Raw genomic sequence first — 16,524 nt, 5'->3', positions numbered from 1 at the left:
TAAAGCTCCTGGTAAATAGGCGTCAGAGAGCCTGTACTTCTTGGCACTAATCAAAGTTATTCTATGCGCAAGGTTCCCATTGACGAACGGATCAACGGGTGCCCGACTTCCTTGTCGGGTTTCGAGGACTGTCAAGAACGTAGCCAATGAGGTTATGACCAAAGGGGATATAAGAATCGTACTTGGCCTTCGCTGGCCTTCGAGAAGTCGATATGCATATTATGTCTCGTACTCAGTAGGAGAATGCGTGCAATGTACGACGCAGACAGCGACAAGGTTGGTTTCGGTCAAACGTGACAGCCCTATCAACAGAGTCGGAGTGGTTGGTCGATACTTTCAGGATATCAGTGATTAAGGTTTTCAAAGCGAAGGATCCGTCTTCCATGATCCTATATCTGTCGTTAGCTTGTACATTTCGCGAGTCCTAGAGGTGCGAGAGCTTACCATCAAACTCGTGGTGGACAAAAGCCATGGGATCATCTGTGTCCTTAGATCCCATCTGCTGCACGCCCGGACTAAAGCTAGTGATTGGCAGAACTACAACATCGCCAACCTTCTTGTAGTCCTCCTGGTTGGTGAAGTCCTCGTATGTAATATTGCGAGTAGAGCCAGGCTCAATGTTGAAATATTCTGGGTCATTGAAGTACCGGAAAACGGCATCAGTCCAGGCTGCTGGCCCGGTGAATTCGACAATCGTTTTATCCATCTTTCCCACTTTGAGGATTCCGGCTTTTTTCATCCGCAGCGTTTCTTCGGTGATATACGCAATAATGTCAATAAGAATTGGATGGCCGGGTTTCGACTGGATAGTCCACTGGCAAAACTGAATCCTGCGCGAGTACCAGTCATGCCAGTCTGGCCGATCTGGGTCGGCCTCGATACCGACAACAAAGCCAACTGTTGACAAGTCAAGGGTGTCGGGTAGCCAATCAATCACCGGTTGTAGCGCGGTTGTGTCGATATCACTGTAGACTCCACCTCGTGCGAGAAGAATAAGGTATCTGAAAAAGTCGGCCTTGAGTACGGGAAGAGGTAATGAATCAAACGCTTCGAAAACTTCAGGGATCGATCCGTAAAGGTATTTTATGAGATGGTGAACGGTCTCGTCTGGAACAACTTGGTGCACAAAATTTGGGTTCTTCTCGGTCCAACTCGCCTCTGGTTTGCGAAGATCCTGCTTGAACCACACGGATGCCGGCGTATACTTCCATGTCTGCCAGATGTATGCAGGGAATTTGGCCTCGAGGTTGTAGGAGTAATGGTAGCGCAAGCGTTCGCGCAGGGGGGCAGTGGCCGGCGGAGCTGGCTGCTTTAGGGGTTGCTGTTGTCCAGAGCCTGCATTTTGGCCAGACGTTTGTTGCTTTGTTCCTTCACTGATTTCGTAGGCAATCGCCTCTGGGGACGCGGCGACTGGGGCTGGAGAGTCGGATGAGGAGCGGGAGGATCGGAGGAAAAGGATGAAGGTGATCAGGGCGACGGCTGTAATGAGCGCCTTTCGAAAGGTGAGCATGGTTGCGAAGCTCAGCGCGGAATGCGACGGCAAGTTCGAGAGGTTGCAGCAGTTCCGGGCCGAAGCCGACTTTTTTGCGACTGGCGATCAGCAGTCGAATTCTTGATTGGTGTCCAAAGCAGCCAATTCTTAAAGCCGTCCAGAATTAATTCACCGAATGGCCGTCCTGCAGCGACGCATGTCCGCCTTCTTGGGTGTTTGGAGGATAACAGGCACAAGGCCGATTAGAGGATGCCTAGCGCGCCGAACAATAATGTTGAGTCGCTGTGTTCGCAGACACAGCGAAGAACCAATTGCGTTCTAGCGATAGGTCGCACAGTGAGGGGGTCTCAAGCTTAGCAACTTGAAGTAGAGAAAAAGTTCCAGTAAGAAGGAAATGGAAGAAATTGGCCAGCGTACGTGGACCAGGCGGGCAGCAGTCGTAATGGATGGGGGAGATATCGCGTATCGCCCTCGACTAATCCCTAAGACCGATTAGTGGCGGCAACGCCGCGTGGAAGCTGCAAGGCGATGCAACTTCTCCCGTTATCTATCTGAGATCAGACAATTTTCCAGGGGCGGGATGAGAAGAGAGTTCTTTATAAGCTCTGTGACCTCCGGTGTTCCTGGGGTGTCACTCAAGCCCGCAAAGGGAGCGATCACCCGTGGAACCATCGCAGGTGATTTGGTAAGGCTGGCCTTCGCAGAGTACAACCTTCGGTCTCCTCGGATTTAGCCAGATCCTATCAAGCGTTCACCATGACATTGGCAGCCACAACCCAGAGTACGACGTTTGACTTGCTCCAAATCTCGTCACCTCGTGTTATTGACCTTGGATTCCCCTGGTCTCGCCGCTTCCGGCGCATCCCCAGTCCAGGTTGCGATTAAGATCGTCGACGTTACTTTGGGCCCACTGAGATTTTGACAGCCAAGACCATGACGAACTACACCCAGGCCACCAGTGACGAGTGTCACTGACGCTGCATGTTTCACCTTGCTGTCGGGTCACCATGAACCCCACTACTTTGTCTCTATCTCTAACCTTGAACACGACGAAGCTTTCGGATCGAAGGGCTCGACGGCAGAGGAGAATTAATTGACGCCGCGTCATAGCCTGGCGCCATTATCCCGCAATCCCCAGCCTTGGCTTTACCGCAATCTACCTAGAATCCCAGATAGACAAAAATGCGACAGTCTGGAGCCGAGAGGGGCCGAAAGCCAAAGAGACGTGCATGTCGCTCTGTCCAATCGCAGATCCATCCTTGTTCCTGTGCTCTTCGGAAGAACACCACTCTGTGACCTTGTTCCTGGAACCGCCGGTAACTTCTAGGACAATTCGTGGTTGGCCCCTACACTCAAGTACAGAAAACAGGGAACGCTCGATGCTACCATGTCTTGACCTCGCTTATCTTTAGAGAGCTGCAGCAGGGCCCTTTATCGGTTCTCAGGGACTGAGCTAGGGGAGAGTTTCACTGGCTCAGACACCGTACCTGTAATTCCGAACCATGCTCATCTATACTAAAATATATATACTGGAGTGCCAGACAAAGACAGCATAAAGATGAGTTGCTTCTATTCAGCAACATATAAGCACTTCGGCAAAACAGGAAATTAACAATTCTCGACCTTACAAATGCCCTCAGATTAGCTCTCAGGTTCTCATCGATATCCAGGCTAATGTGCTTCATGGAGCACTCAGAGGCCGGTTATCATACAACTTTGGCTTTTGGTACAATGTACTCATCACCGGGCAAGGGTTGGTCAAGGAAACAAAAAAAGAAAAAAAGAAAAAAGGAACGGGAGTACAAGGCGGTAACATAATTTATTGTGGTCGTCTTATGAACAGCATTGGTGTTGACATATAATTTCGAATCTGAGGACGATTGGGGCGCTCGGCATGAAATCAAGAGGGGTGTTATATTCGAATGGATTCTTGCAACGTCGCAATGCAGTTCCCAATCCCTTAGATCTCTGTTCAATCTCAATCACGCACACTTGAACAAACTTCATCTTCCATTCAGTTACGAAGGATGATATCAGTTTGCCGGACCATTCGCCTTATCATCAAGGTGTCATGAGAAGCTCTAGTGTGAATGTTGTATCATCATTGGGATAGTAGCGGAGGATGATTTCTCAACCCTGCATTACCGCTAAACATTAGCTAGAGCTCTAAAGCCGGATATGGAAAGCTGGACTTGGAAAATGGGTAACTCACCTGCTGCATGAAAGAGAACACGCAGTGGGTTGTCGCGACGCGGCGTAAATGCGATGACCGGCACGTGACCTAACCGACTATGTCATCACGGTTTGCTGGAGCTTGCGACAGCTTCAACTTGACGGTTTCATGGCTGTACGAGATTTGACGATTTGCGCTTTATGATGGTAAGCTCGCCTTCCTAGCCTATGTTCTTCTGATCCTACGATCCTGGCCCGACTACTGTTTCTTCAAAACGGAATGCTAACAACCTGGCTTAGATTTTTAGAAGCAGCACATGAGCGATCGACATCTACGGCCCTCTACAAAGAACTAATCCCACTACATCCCAAAGATGGCTTCCTGGATCCAACGCCAGAGCCATTCGCACCAGACACAGCTTGCCGCGACAGCTGTCATATCAGGAGCTGCAGTTGCCGGCGCGATCTTCGGTCTCCAAAAATTCCGAAGACGGGAAGCAGTTAAGAAATTAAAGGCCTCTATACCGGAGATCAATGACCAGCATCACGCGGAGAACCTCAATGAGTTCGGGGCAGCTCAGAATCCATACTGGAGTAAGGAGGATGAGCGCGGGGCAGCTCTTGCTCGCAGGGCGCAGGAGGGCGATTATGATGAGGGTATGTGGTAGCATCCGCTCAGGACGACGGCTGCTAATATAATGGCTTTCTGCAGAGCTTATTCTCGAGCAACTGGCCCGTAATAGGGTATTCCTGAAGGACGAAGGTCTTGCGAAACTGCGGGACGCCTTCATAATTGTCGTTGGATGCGGAGGTGTCGGGTCGCATGCTGTCGCTTCGCTGGCTCGATCGGGCGTCTCCAAGATCCGCTTAATCGATTTCGACCAAGTCACACTCTCTTCTCTTAACCGACACGCCCTTGCCACATTAGCAGACGTGGGAACTCCAAAAGTACACTGTATTCGCCGGAGACTGCAGCAGATTGTCCCATGGGTTCGATTCGACTGCCGGAACGAACTCTTTGGCGGGTCTGTCGCCGAGGACCTGTTGGCGCCATGGTCGTTGGAGGATACCGACAAGGGACAGAAGCCAGTCTACGTGCTTGATTGTATTGACAACATCCAGTCGAAGGTCGAACTGCTACACTACTGCCACACACACTCCATCCCTGTAATCTCTTCAATGGGCGCGGGATGTAAATCAGATCCCACACGCGTCATGATCACGGATATCTCCGTCAGCTCTGATGATCGGCTCTCGCGCGCTACTCGGCGACGACTCAAGCTCTTGGGAGTTACCACTGGAATCCCAGTGGTATTCTCAACCGAGAAGCCCGGCCCCGGCAAGGCGACTCTGCTGCCTCTCGCGGAGGAAGAATTTGCCAAGGGTCAAGTGGACGAACTATCAGTACTCCCAGAATTCCGATCTCGAATCCTGCCAGTGCTTGGAACTATGCCTGCAGTGTTCGGATACACCCTGGCAAACCATGTCATTTGCGATGTTTCAGGATACCCAACAGAGTACAGTATGGGCGGCAAGGGCAAAGACAAATTATACGACTCAATTCAAGCAGCTCTGCTTGTGACAACTGAGCGACTCACTCGAGCAGAGACTGGCAAGCAGCCCATTGGACTGCGCCTACCGCTGAGCAGGGACGACATCATCTACCTCATTGATGAGATTTGGCGCGGTAAGAGTGTTGTCTCTGGCCTTCCAAGTCGACTACACCTTACTCTCTGGGAGCGTCCACCGCAGGGCTTCAAGCCTCATCCCGAGTGGGAGGAGAAGGGACAAATTTACGTTCCGTTCAAGATGGAGGATCTGGTCTGTATGACCAAGGAGGAAGCTACTCGCCATGAGAAGGAGGTACTTCTTGGTGGGAAGAAGGCCGAAGAGGTTTGGGGCGAGGAGGTCATTAAGAACGTGGACCGGCGCCAGAAGGAGATGACTTATTACGAACAATTTAGGTAGACGATTGTATACTAGGGATTTAAAAGCCTAAGGAACTGCATATAGATGGGCGGCCTAACTCAGCATCTTGAAGATGAAGACACAGTCTCCCAAAACATCAGAGGAAACACGTAGATACCTCTGTAGGATTATAAGCACAGCGATCAATAATATTAATAGCAATTAATCCCAAGCAAAACGAATAACAAGTTGTCTCAGACGGACCCAACCACAGAAATGGGGGCAGAGTCTAGGCCAAGACCAAGGCTGTGCAGGGCTGGAAGACTAATCTTATCGTTGCATCGGAGTCCCAAGATTAACCAAGAAAGGCACACGACACATTTCCTCGAGAGCCAAACTTTACTTCTCCCCTTCTTCACCACCGGATCAATTGAATTGAATCCTATTTTCCATCATCCCAAGCCCACCCCTCCGCATTACAAACCATATCCACACAGTTGACGACAACCCCCGACCACGGAAAACGCTGGAGCCTGGTTCCATCACCCGCCCAAATGGCAGACCGCGACCGCGAAGCCGCCGCGCTGGAATTCGACTACTCGGACGACATCTCAGACGACGGCCTCTACCACCCTCACAATGGCAACGGGCACAGTTCACCGCCATCACGACTTAGACGCCTCGCGCGCCCTTTAATCGAGTACGTCCGCAACGAGTGGCAATCGCCCAAACCCGCCAAATACAGCCATCTCTCCGGCTCCTCATCGGATCGGTCCGAATCCCCGAAATGGGTTCAGATCGTTGCGTCGATCGTTGCGGCGCCGCGGTTTAGGCGCTACGTTATTGTTTATCTTACGCTTTTGGTCTCTTGTATATTGGGGTGGCAGTTCTTTTTGCATCCACGGTTAAAGGAGGGGAGTGCGATTCTTACGAGCCTTGATCCGAAGCAGAAGAGTAAGGTTGGGGGGTGGTTTGGTGGAAGTGCGCTTGTGCAGCTTGAGGATATGATTCAGTTGCAGAAGTTGGATTCAGGGTTGTTGCCGGGGCGGTTGGAGGAGGATAATACGAGGAAGAGGTTGATATTTATCGGTGATGTACATGGATGTAAGGAGGAGTGTGAGTATTCCTTTTCTTTCCTACTTACCTTACGCGGTAGGGTACGAGGAAGATGCTAATTTATCGTGTTGATAGTGGAAAACCTCCTTGACAAGGTCAAGTTCGATGAATTCAACGACCACCTCATCTTCACCGGCGATCTCATCGAAAAGGGGCCCGCTAGCCTAGGTGTCGTCGACCTCGCCCGCACCTACAACGCCTCCTGCGTCCGCGGTAACCACGAAGACCGCGTCCTTGTCCTCCGACACGATATGCTCGCTGCAAACATCACCGACGACACATGGGACGTCGCGCACCCCGAGAGCGCTAAATCGCGCGTTCTAGCGCGCGAGCTTAGCACCGAACAGGCTGACTGGCTTGACGCTTGCCCTGTTATACTTGACGTTGGACAAGTCACGAATATGGGACAGGTCGTTGTCGTGCACGGCGGGCTCATTCCGGGCGTTGAACTGGATAAGCAGGATCCGTTCAGTGTGATGAATATGCTTACCGTTGATTTGCCCACACACATGCCCAGCTCCTCGAGAGATAAGGGCGTGAAGTGGACTAAGGTATTTCCCACCCTGCCAGCCTCACTCTATATTATGCTAATCATGTCATATCATAGCTCTTCAACCAACACCAATCCCTCGCCCTGCAATCCAAGAACAGCGTAACGACCGTAATCTACGGCCACGACTCCAAATCCGGCCTCTCATTAAAAGAATACACTAAAGGTCTCGACTCCGGCTGCGTAAAGGGCGGCAAACTTACAGCCTTGGTGATCTCCGACGGCGGAAAGCAAGAAACCGTACAGGTGAAGTGCTCAAAGCACACAGATGAGAAGAGCGAGAAGAAGAAGAAGAAGAAGGTATAACTACATTTGCACTATGTGCATATATAGTAATAATATTGTATTGGCATTGGCATTGGGGATTGAAGGGAAAGGAATGGCATGGTATGGCTTGGGACAGCTAGCTGTATTTTATTAATATGTATATAGGTCGATTCGAGTGCTTCTGCGTCAAGGGCCTGGCGTTTTATGGGTTCTATCTATTTATTTTCGGGCAACATCATCAATTTCAAGATCATGCAGCCTGCATACCCATAAGGGACACGTGCTATTTGCTTTCTATCCAGCAAGGAAGGAGCGACCTCGATCGTAGCTTCCTTTCCAGGTAGACTGCACCTGGACCAGACATGGAAGGAACGGCTCCCAGCGCACCTTAACTAGGTACATAAAACATAGATCCTCAATAGGAAGGTGCGATGGGCAGCCCTCATCCCTTCCTCGTACGGTTACAACTATGAATTATGTTGCGCGTGTGACTGTTCATGTGCGTGGGTAGCATTGCATGTAATTCGATATATTGTCTCAATTGTTTCAACTCGAAGTAGTCGATGTGATGATTTATATTTGTCTAAACCAAGATGTCGAATTCGAAGAGCTGCTGAGAAAAAAATATATATACATGAATCCAACCTACCTACACACATACATAGTACTTTGTAAAACCCAAAGACAACCTAAATTTCACCTCGACCCTCTGCACTTTCGATCCCATCCTCAATTACAGAAGATACGTTCCACTTCCCATCCTCATCCCACGTAACAGGCTCCGAAAAATCCTCATACCAAAACCCACCAAGGGCATTCTCAACCACGAATCCAAATCGAAAATATTCCGGAATCCCAGGTCCACCCTTCGTCCAATTCCAATCCGGCAATGTAAGGTCACCAATGTCAACGTCGCCACCTGCACTATCAGGTCTAAATGCACGATACCGCTCAACGTCGTTGATTAGCACGCTTAATCCGTTGATTTCGGGTGGTAAGGCTAGTGCGGAAAAGGCGAAGGATATACTATCCTGAATTGAAAAGTCAAGGATTTCAGACGTGATATTCGGAAGCGCGGAGCCGAGTTGTGCGCCGTCTAGTAGGGATGCTGATGTTTGTAGGATTGAGTCGAAGCCCCAGCGCGCGATACCGTTTATGAATAGGCCCATTAGGAGGCCTTGATAGAGGAGGGAGGGGCGGGTTTGCATTGTTGTTCCGGGGAGGAAGAGAAGGGCGAGGATGTAGTGGTGGATGCGGAGGTTCATGTTGGGTACTAGGAGGAGGATTATCACTCCTAGTACCAGAAGGCTGTATAGCCCTAGCATCCGTGGCATGCGTCCTTCGTTACGGAAGGCAAGTGCTTGCGTGAGTACTATAGCGACCAGGATAACGACGATGGTTATTAGCGCTGGTATAGCGCCAGGCTGCTGCTGGATATCGTGAGGTGTAAGGCGGGAAATGGGGATCTTATCGAAGGTATCTGTGTTCAACGCGCCAACCCAGCATGGCCCAAGCCAGAGAACTGCCTTGTCCCAGTGGGCGTCGAGATCCGCTAGGGTCTTGCGGACGCAGAAGTAGTACAGTGCGAAGCCGACGAAGGCGCAGGGGAGGAAGCGGCCTAGGGCTGTTGAGACGACCTCGTAGTAATCCGGAGAGTAGGGCGGGTCGGAAGATAATGCGACTTGAAAGTACACGATGAAGAAGATGGATGTGTACCATGCCGCAGGGGATGTTATTACCAACGAGAGAGTCGTCGATGTTACAACTGAAAAAGTAAACAATGGCCAGCGAAGATCCAAGCAATCGAGATCACTATTTTCCTCTCCAGCATCGAAAGTGAATGAGAGCGGGAAGTAAGACGGGAAGTCGACGCTCATCATGCCGTTCCTGTCTTCTGCTGGGAAGTTATACTGCTCGCCTGTTCGGCGCAGGATGCCACATCCGCCTTTGCTGTCTTCTATGATGCCGGCATGCATCGCAGCCTGGCAGATAGACGAGTCGCCTCGATATATAGGCTCAGCCTGACCTTCGTCGAGAGCCCCTCCAATAACGAGATGCTGATAGTTGATCTCACGCGGGCCAACAAAATACGGCTCGAGGACAATAAAGCCTGAGCAAGCTGCAGGGCAGCGGAACGCCAGGGTCTCGCCCTCAAACGGACGGCAATAATCTCCGTCAAGACCACAGTTTGTTGAATTAGACCTGGTAAGACATGTTAGCAATTAGTCGCGTATTCAGTCTGGAGTTCATACCAAAGTCTACTCGAGCAAGAAAGTTTAGCAGGGCTCCCATGCCCGGGGATCTCCTGACCGGTAACGCTAGCATGCAAGATAGAGATAAAAACCACACCCCATAGTAGCAAAGCAGCTATCAGAAGAGATATCTTCGCCTTGCTACCAGGAAAGTAGCGCTCAATCAAACGACCGGGCGCGGTCTGCCATCGGGCTAGCCAGGGGTTGATTCGGTACTTGTGCGGCGGCGATGGCCCACGCATCCAATCGCGGATGCCCGCAACAGTACATGTGAAACGCCTTTTCTCCTGAGGAGGCTGGTAATTTGATGTTGGGAGTAGAGGCTCATTTGTGTCTTGTTCGCGGTCGGCTGGCGCGGGGTCGAAGCTGTCCCGGCCATTTGCTACCGCTGCACTGTTTTCGGAGTCATCTTGGGATTTCAATGAGTATTCATCCGGCTGCCGGAGCTGCTCAAATGATGATGAGCTTGACCGGGATGGCATTGTTATCGCCCCATGGATGAAGGATGGTTGGAAAAGTTGAAGCTGACGAAGTTTTGTTCATGTACAACCTTAGTCATCGCTTTTATACATTTGTACACATCTGCTGTTCCATGCAACAAGCTACCAACCACAGCGGTCTTGATGGAATCAGAAATACAACATATATTCCAATGTAGCTAGAGCTAGAGAGTTGATATACTATAGGCAATTGCTAGAGTCTCCACAGCAAACGGGGTATAGGTATGTGGTCAATAGCTTCATAACAAATCATAAATCATTCATCGTAGCACAGAGGTCCACCAGCTTGCATATTTCCAATAATTAGAAATATCGATATCAGAGTATAAATTTGAATCCCCATAGCTTGGGGGCTTACGCGCACCAAGACGTTGGCCAGGCTATAAGGCAAGATTGGCAACAAAGGAGGGTTCGTTGCGATTAAACCCGAGAGTGACGACCACTGTCAGTCAAGTTAGAGTCGTGTGGCATGATTTGATTCAAACTGAACTTACTATCTGTCAGTAGCATGTCTTCTGACACGGAAGGTAAACCAGATACCCTGCAAAGTTATCAGCGCTGAACATAGAATAGTCCGCGAAGCTACTTACAACAAGCGTAGAGACAGCCCAGACAATAGCAGAGAGGAAGCTGAAAGCCTGTGAAGCCTTCCATCGGCCACAATAGGTGTCATCTGTGATAGCGCCCCAGCGCCAGATGCTGCCGCAGTTGAGGCGATTGTTGGCGTCGACCTGGACACCAAAAGCGGCGAACCATGCCAGCGAAATGAGTAGATCCACTGTAGAGGCGTTAGTTAAGATATGAAGAAATTATATAAAAAGAAGATCAGATGACATACGCGGCCAAGTGAAGAAGCTCGATGCGAAAGGTATCAGCCATATAAGGCCGAACAGTATGGATATACCAGCGATGACCTCAGTATAGATCCATCGTGGCTGAGGCCAGACATCGACGTTCTCGAACCTATGGAGGAACCAGCCGATGATACCGGCGACGACCTATAGAGACAATTTAATACAGACTATGGAAATTAGTAGAAGAGAGAAAGTCGTACAGCACCAAAGCCGATTTCGGCAATGCGGAGGACAATAGAAAGCACACGCGAGATAACAGGCATGTCGATGGTGGAGTAGTGGAGCTGTGCCTTAGGCTAGTCTGGATGACAGAAGCTTAATCCTGGAGAAGTAGAACAAAGCGGAGAAGGAAAACAACAACAACAAGACGGAGGCTGGCTGGACGGTTGATTAAATACTTTACGCCTCGAAGTGGTCCTTCCCCTTCACCGTCACTGCTATAGACAGCCAGTGCCCCTTACCTCAGGTCTCAAGAGCTCGTTGTGCGAACGTGATCAGTCCCAAGTCTGGCAGTGACGTCGTCCTCTTCCCGCCGATTGGTTTCGTCCATTCGCTCAACTCTGCCCAACGCCTGTAACTTCCCGAGGCGAAGCTCACCAGCCTACTCTGGGAAAGAGATTGACCAGCCAGATGGTGTGGTCAACTCTTCTGCCTGGTGATACGTCACAGAGGCGGCCTGGAGCAAGGTTTTGATTTGGTTTGCTGGCACCGAGGCTTGCATTGTCAAATCTCGGCTTGAGGATTCAACATGGGCCAATTAATCTATTTCGGCCAGGTCCTGGTGACAGAGAGCTAGTCGAGCTACTGGGTGGAAGTGGACGTTGTAGGATGAGAAAGAGCGACTATGGTGCGTTGCTTTTAAGAGCTAATGCCTTGGAAATACAGGATCTTGAGCAGTCCGAGTCACTCCCACCAAGCCTCCGCCTCTGCCACCCCCCCGACAGTTCTTTTTCTCTCTTTTCATCCTGTTCTTCTTCTTTTTTCCCTTTTTCTTGTCCTAATACCAAACCGATGCTCCTTAACAAAACTTTAGTCACAGAAACGTTAAAAACACTTTTAGTCTGCATGTCTACTTGTATTCTGGAATCCCCCTGCTACCTTTTGCCGATATTGCATGCCTGCAACTCCTCAAGAGGCTTAGAAATCATCCTCTTTTTTGTTCCACGACCGAGAGAGCATAGAGCGATGATCGTCAGGCACCTTGTCATCCAGTTCAGAGTCCGTGGCTGACGAATTTTCGTCCATTGCGTCCGTCCCAGGGTCTGCTGCTCTCTATTTGTTTAGAGCATCTTAGTCCTTCTGCGGTAAATTCTCGTTTTTGAAACAAGTTAAAGCCACCGGCTCATGGTTCCAACTTGTCTCTTGGGAAACCAGGAGAGGTAACGGTCGAGAAAGCTGGGTTGTCGAACATCTTTCCGATTTGCTCTTTTAACTCTCGGCTTTGAGCTTTGTTGTCTTGCTATGCTTTCATGAGGTGAGTTAGGAAACAGAGAATCGCCTGAAGGTGACTTCTCTCTATCGGTCAATTTCCGTTTGGGACTGTTCTGGAGCGGCTCCTGACTCCCTGAGCGTCTGCGCTTCCGACATTTTGTCTGCTCGTGCCCTTCTATGCTGTTGGTCTGTGTTTGAGTGCCGGCTGCATGGTTAATGGTAGAGTCAAGGTTCCCTAACTTAAAGGTAGAGGTGCTGTCCTTCTTATAAGATCCCTTAGCACTCTGATCTATTGACAGGTCCTCGACAGACGAATCCCGTGGCGGATTGGTCTCTTACGTCGCTGCATTTACGGTCGTCAATTGGAAAGCTGCTCAATATGCAGAAATTAAAGGTGTATTTTCTAATGCGGCAAGATGGCCGAGCGGTCTAAGGCGGTTAGTATTCCTCAATTCAGTTTATCCACCGAACTTGCCTAATAAGTCTTTAGCCAGACTCAAGTTGTCAAACTTTCTCGAGATACTCGAGTGTCTTCTGGTCATGAAAATGGCGTGGGTTCGAATCCCACTCTTGTCAGAACTCTTTTATTTTGTCTTTATTTTTTAGTTCTAGATTTGCTTTTTATTGTCTCGCCTGCCCTCCGGGCCCTACATTTCATTCTCAGGCTTCATTAGATATTGCTGGATTGTTGGAATTGAAGCCACAAGTCACAATCGTCTCGTCATTATACTACAACCACATATTAATACAACCACCCAAGCCACATACTGGTAGGAAAGACAAATCACGAAATGTAACATAATCATAAGAACCACCCAAACACCGTCCTGAACACGCCCTTTGCACCGCTCTCAATAACATCCCCATGGCAAGGAATCAACCGGTTAAACTCCCACTTATCAATCCTCTTCATCGACTCCCCAAACGCCTTCCGATCCGCACTCGACAACACATACCACACGAACCTCTTCTGCCACGTCGCTGGCGGAGCAGTCGACAATAACGGCCGTATTATCTTAGTGAGAATCCCGCTCGTCGCACTCTCACCTGACTTCGAGTACTGCTCACGGGCAGGGAGATTGAATAGCAAGTCCGCCTCAATGAGTGTAAGCGATGGCTTATGAAGGAAGACTACCTCCTTCGAGCCATGCCCGTAGACATATTCAATGTCGAACTCCTTGTTGAATTCCTCCGAGATATGCCACTTCGTATCCTTCTTCGCATCCTCTTCATGCAGAATATGCTTGATCGGCGTATCCTTGTACTCAGGCACAGACTGCCTCTTCTCCAAAAGACCTTCAGGTGCAATGATTTCTGCCTCAGGGAAGGCATTTTTCCACGACGTAAGGTGGATGTGGTGCTCCAGGTCCAGAGCCGCGATATACTTCACTCTTCCACCTAGGCCAGTGATGGTCTCTCTCACCGCAGGAGTCAAGTTGACAGGAGAAAAGACGGCTATGGAGCCAGATGACATTCGTACTGGTTCGGCCCGTCAGTTGGAATGCACAACTGGGTAATAGAGTTCAGGTTCAAGTCCACGCCGACTAACCGAGTGTTCCTCGTCCACCGAACTTCAAGCGCCCGAATCGCGCGAATGGTAAGCTCATCGTTATAACATTTGATGTGACGTTGCGGATCACCATCACCTCGTCTGGGTTTGTTGGGAAGAGGGGCGCCATGATTGATTCCTGAATGTAGATTGATTGCAAAGTTGTTAAATGATTGTTTTCCTTCAGTTTCTTGTGTAAGGGTGAATCTTTTAAGCTGCGCTCAGGGCGCCTGACTCGACGTTTGCGTGCTTAGTTGTCGCAGATGGCCTCGGCTTAGAACGGCAACTGGTGGAACTGACTAACGGATGCTGGCCAGGCTTGTTGATGACAAACTTGAGACAGATCAGGGGTCAGGAAATTAACAATGACTGCCCAGATCTTATGATCAAAACAAACTGTGCGCTTGTTTTTTGACAGTTGACAGTTTACCGTTTGTAAGGCTGCAGTTGGACCCTGAGCTGGAGATAAGGGTGGTGATTCGCTGACGTCAATGGCTTTGTTGCATCCATGGGGAATGATCGGCGGAGGACCAGCATCATGCAACGCCAGTAGGGCCAATGATCAGGGAACAGATGTATATGTAACTGCGAGAAAATAATAATATGCACATGGAAGTAAAGGCTCATCAGGTCGTCATGAAGCTCAATAATGTAAATCAATTCCAATCAACGGGGTATCTCATATCCATCTACTACTGTGACCAACGAACACACCGAAAAGCGTCCTGAGAAGCATAAGCAAAGCGCAACCTGGAGGCCTAGCTGTACCATCCCCTAGATGTGTTATGCTCCTCCTCTTGGCGATGCGGAATTATGCATTTTTCGATATTAAACGTCTTGATCACTTCCTGCCACATATCAAAGTCAAGACTAAACACGGACTGGTGCTTTTGAATCCCTTGTCTTTGGGCTTCACTGGGCGCATAAGGCTTTGAGGGATCTGTTATTGTGAAAGTTAACTGATGTGCTGATAAACATCCAGAAGTTTTTGCCGAACTTACGCAATGTCGGCACGCCTTTGCTGTCGGTGCCAATGCCCACCGTGCCATCCCTGACCAGGAAGCTCAGGTAGAAGAGGTTCTCCACAGTTTGACCAAATGAATGGGGATTTATGCAAAAATCAAACAGTGGTATACCAGCATTATCAGCGATGTGGTGCTGAGCCATGATTTCCTCGATGACTTCCTCTGGAGGATCTTCCATCTGCTGCAAGACATTATCGACAGCAGTTTCAGCACGGCTTTGCGTTTTCCCTAACAACTTATTGATACTGGAGCACATTGCTGTCAGATTGGATGTTTCTTGCTTGTCCAAATCCTCCTCCCTAAGTTCTTGTGGCCGGACGGCCTGGGTTGGGTCGATGCGCTCTCTCGCTCTTCGCTGTGTGATCTGGCGAGTGCGTTTCTGCACTGAGAGAGGGCCAAGCAGAAAGCCGGAAACTGCTGGTCGAGCGCTGTGGCGGAAACAGGCCGCGCGCCCAAGCCAGTCCCAATTCATACCGTCTCCGTCCTCATCATCGCTGTCATCAATATCGGCCTGTGTTCTTCGAGGAGCACGGCGGCGTTGTGTGCTGCTGATAGCGGCATGCGGGTCCTCCGGCCCGGTGCGCATGAATGAAATGCATTTGGAGACAAATTCGTCGACGTCTATCTGGGCGCTACTCTCGCCCAAAACTAGCGTCGCAGTCTTTTTGTGCGACAAGTCTGCGGCACTGACGAGCAAGCGGGAATCGATCGTGGCATCTGAAGTTTGTTTGACGTTGATGAATAACTCGTTTGCTTTCTCAAATGTATCGCGAAGGCCGTGATTTCCCGGTTGAAGATATTCGCTCCTAGAATCTGCGGGACCATTAACACATACTCGGAGTGAATGGCCGCGGGACAGTACCATTCAAATCTCGGGTGAGATCTCTCAGTCCCTTGCGTAGCCGTCGTCTTTCTTCTGGTGCCTGGTCCGGGTCGTAGTATCTTGTGCTTAACTCTCGTTGTTCTTGCGTTAGCGACCGACCCGGAGCTTGGTTGTTGGAAGCCTTGTTCGCTAGGCGTTGTCGCTTTGCTGTATTTCTTGTGGAAGACATGTTGTGAGCCTGACTTTTGCGCTTGCTGCGCGCAGAGTTTTCCAGATTCTCCTTATCAGAAGCAGATGCTGGGGAGCGGCGAGAGGATACTGGGCCGGCGGCTCGATCGGTGCGTGCCATCGTCGCGAGGCTGATTTCTTTGACAGGCAAGACGCGCCTGTAGGCAGAATGAGGAATCAAGGTTTGACAAAGCAAGGCTGAAAATAGGCGTCAACAAAGAAGATACCAAACAGAAGGCAATCGTATTATCAAAGCAATAATCCGCGACAATTTGGCCGACAAACTTCTTTATAGTAAACCCCTTTGATGGACCTCGAAATTAATGGTAGAAAGCTCCGCGTCCGGACGCGTGAAAT

At 49.8% G+C, this 16,524-nt stretch overlaps 7 protein-coding genes across 7 annotated transcripts; 2 read left to right on the top strand and 5 right to left on the bottom strand.

The window, feature by feature from the left end:
* Positions 1–181: 181 nt before the first annotated feature.
* Positions 182–1,911, bottom strand: BDV14DRAFT_114810 (glycosyltransferase family 32 protein). The gene is made up of 2 exons (XM_073765755.1): positions 445–1,911; positions 182–389 (listed from the first exon to the last, which is right to left on the bottom strand). Exons 1-2 carry the CDS (start codon positions 1,508–1,510, stop codon positions 361–363), a joined length of 1,095 nt encoding a protein of 364 aa, XP_073624756.1. The 5' UTR covers positions 1,511–1,911; the 3' UTR covers positions 182–360.
* A 1,814-nt stretch (positions 1,912–3,725) lies between these two features.
* Positions 3,726–5,813, top strand: BDV14DRAFT_114737 (tRNA threonylcarbamoyladenosine dehydratase). The gene is made up of 3 exons (XM_073765753.1): positions 3,726–3,871; positions 3,965–4,321; positions 4,377–5,813. Exons 2-3 carry the CDS (start codon positions 4,039–4,041, stop codon positions 5,630–5,632), a joined length of 1,539 nt encoding a protein of 512 aa, XP_073624755.1. The 5' UTR covers positions 3,726–3,871; positions 3,965–4,038; the 3' UTR covers positions 5,633–5,813.
* On the top strand, positions 5,804–7,809 carry BDV14DRAFT_114738 (putative serine/threonine-protein phosphatase). Its single transcript, XM_073765754.1, has 3 exons — positions 5,804–6,688; positions 6,764–7,239; positions 7,296–7,809. Exons 1-3 carry the CDS (start codon positions 6,127–6,129, stop codon positions 7,542–7,544), a joined length of 1,287 nt encoding a protein of 428 aa, XP_073624754.1. The 5' UTR covers positions 5,804–6,126; the 3' UTR covers positions 7,545–7,809.
* A 385-nt stretch (positions 7,810–8,194) lies between these two features.
* Positions 8,195–10,239, bottom strand: BDV14DRAFT_203394 (LCCL domain-containing protein; the record flags this gene model as incomplete). The annotated part of the gene is made up of 2 exons (XM_073774275.1): positions 8,195–9,707; positions 9,758–10,239. The coding sequence occupies 2 exons, from the start codon at positions 10,237–10,239 to the stop codon at positions 8,195–8,197; spliced, it is 1,995 nt and encodes a 664-aa protein (XP_073624753.1).
* A 165-nt stretch (positions 10,240–10,404) lies between these two features.
* On the bottom strand, positions 10,405–11,510 carry BDV14DRAFT_179647 (MARVEL domain-containing protein). Its single transcript, XM_073769790.1, has 5 exons — positions 11,312–11,510; positions 11,096–11,255; positions 10,848–11,035; positions 10,752–10,798; positions 10,405–10,699 (listed from the first exon to the last, which is right to left on the bottom strand). The coding sequence occupies exons 1-5, from the start codon at positions 11,372–11,374 to the stop codon at positions 10,678–10,680; spliced, it is 480 nt and encodes a 159-aa protein (XP_073624752.1). The 5' UTR covers positions 11,375–11,510; the 3' UTR covers positions 10,405–10,677.
* A 1,834-nt stretch (positions 11,511–13,344) lies between these two features.
* Positions 13,345–14,221, bottom strand: BDV14DRAFT_203392 (uncharacterized protein; the record flags this gene model as incomplete). The annotated part of the gene is made up of 2 exons (XM_073774274.1): positions 13,345–14,021; positions 14,092–14,221. The coding sequence occupies 2 exons, from the start codon at positions 14,219–14,221 to the stop codon at positions 13,345–13,347; spliced, it is 807 nt and encodes a 268-aa protein (XP_073624751.1).
* A 415-nt stretch (positions 14,222–14,636) lies between these two features.
* On the bottom strand, positions 14,637–16,515 carry BDV14DRAFT_179639 (non-structural maintenance of chromosomes element 4 family protein). The gene is made up of 3 exons (XM_073769789.1): positions 15,979–16,515; positions 15,093–15,929; positions 14,637–15,031 (listed from the first exon to the last, which is right to left on the bottom strand). The coding sequence occupies exons 1-3, from the start codon at positions 16,286–16,288 to the stop codon at positions 14,850–14,852; spliced, it is 1,329 nt and encodes a 442-aa protein (XP_073624750.1). The 5' UTR covers positions 16,289–16,515; the 3' UTR covers positions 14,637–14,849.
* Between the last annotated feature and the right edge of the window lie 9 nt (positions 16,516–16,524).

Source organism: Aspergillus stella-maris (assembly GCF_047715825.1).
Source record: "Aspergillus stella-maris strain CBS 113639 unplaced genomic scaffold BDV14scaffold_59, whole genome shotgun sequence".
In the NCBI taxonomy this organism is placed as follows: Eukaryota; Fungi; Ascomycota; class Eurotiomycetes; order Eurotiales; family Aspergillaceae; genus Aspergillus; species Aspergillus stella-maris.
Note: the sequence above shows the minus strand (reverse complement) of the source record. Positions and strands in the feature narration are given on the sequence as shown.

What these genes read in the sequence shown, in the direction of transcription:
- BDV14DRAFT_114737 (XM_073765753.1), top strand. Translation starts at nt 4,039, where the DNA reads ATGGCTTCCTGGATCCAACGCCAGAGCCATTCGCACCAGACACAGCTT. An exon ending in GGAGGGCGATTATGATGAGG is followed by an intron (nt 4,322 to 4,376) that starts GTATGTGGTAGC and finishes GGCTTTCTGCAG; the next exon opens with AGCTTATTCTCGAGCAACTG.
- BDV14DRAFT_179639 (XM_073769789.1), bottom strand. Translation starts at nt 16,288, where the DNA reads ATGGCACGCACCGATCGAGCCGCCGGCCCAGTATCCTCTCGCCGCTCC. An exon ending in TCTCACCCGAGATTTGAATG is followed by an intron (nt 15,930 to 15,978) that starts GTACTGTCCCGC and finishes ATGGTCCCGCAG; the next exon opens with ATTCTAGGAGCGAATATCTT. An exon ending in CAAAGGCGTGCCGACATTGC is followed by an intron (nt 15,032 to 15,092) that starts GTAAGTTCGGCA and finishes TCACAATAACAG; the next exon opens with ATCCCTCAAAGCCTTATGCG.
- BDV14DRAFT_114738 (XM_073765754.1), top strand. Translation starts at nt 6,127, where the DNA reads ATGGCAGACCGCGACCGCGAAGCCGCCGCGCTGGAATTCGACTACTCG. An exon ending in ACATGGATGTAAGGAGGAGT is followed by an intron (nt 6,689 to 6,763) that starts GTGAGTATTCCT and finishes TCGTGTTGATAG; the next exon opens with TGGAAAACCTCCTTGACAAG. An exon ending in AGGGCGTGAAGTGGACTAAG is followed by an intron (nt 7,240 to 7,295) that starts GTATTTCCCACC and finishes GTCATATCATAG; the next exon opens with CTCTTCAACCAACACCAATC.
- BDV14DRAFT_179647 (XM_073769790.1), bottom strand. Translation starts at nt 11,374, where the DNA reads ATGCCTGTTATCTCGCGTGTGCTTTCTATTGTCCTCCGCATTGCCGAA. An exon ending in CCGAAATCGGCTTTGGTGCT is followed by an intron (nt 11,256 to 11,311) that starts GTACGACTTTCT and finishes TTGTCTCTATAG; the next exon opens with GTCGTCGCCGGTATCATCGG. An exon ending in GAGCTTCTTCACTTGGCCGC is followed by an intron (nt 11,036 to 11,095) that starts GTATGTCATCTG and finishes ACGCCTCTACAG; the next exon opens with TGGATCTACTCATTTCGCTG.
- BDV14DRAFT_114810 (XM_073765755.1), bottom strand. Translation starts at nt 1,510, where the DNA reads ATGCTCACCTTTCGAAAGGCGCTCATTACAGCCGTCGCCCTGATCACC. An exon ending in TGTCCACCACGAGTTTGATG is followed by an intron (nt 390 to 444) that starts GTAAGCTCTCGC and finishes CGACAGATATAG; the next exon opens with GATCATGGAAGACGGATCCT.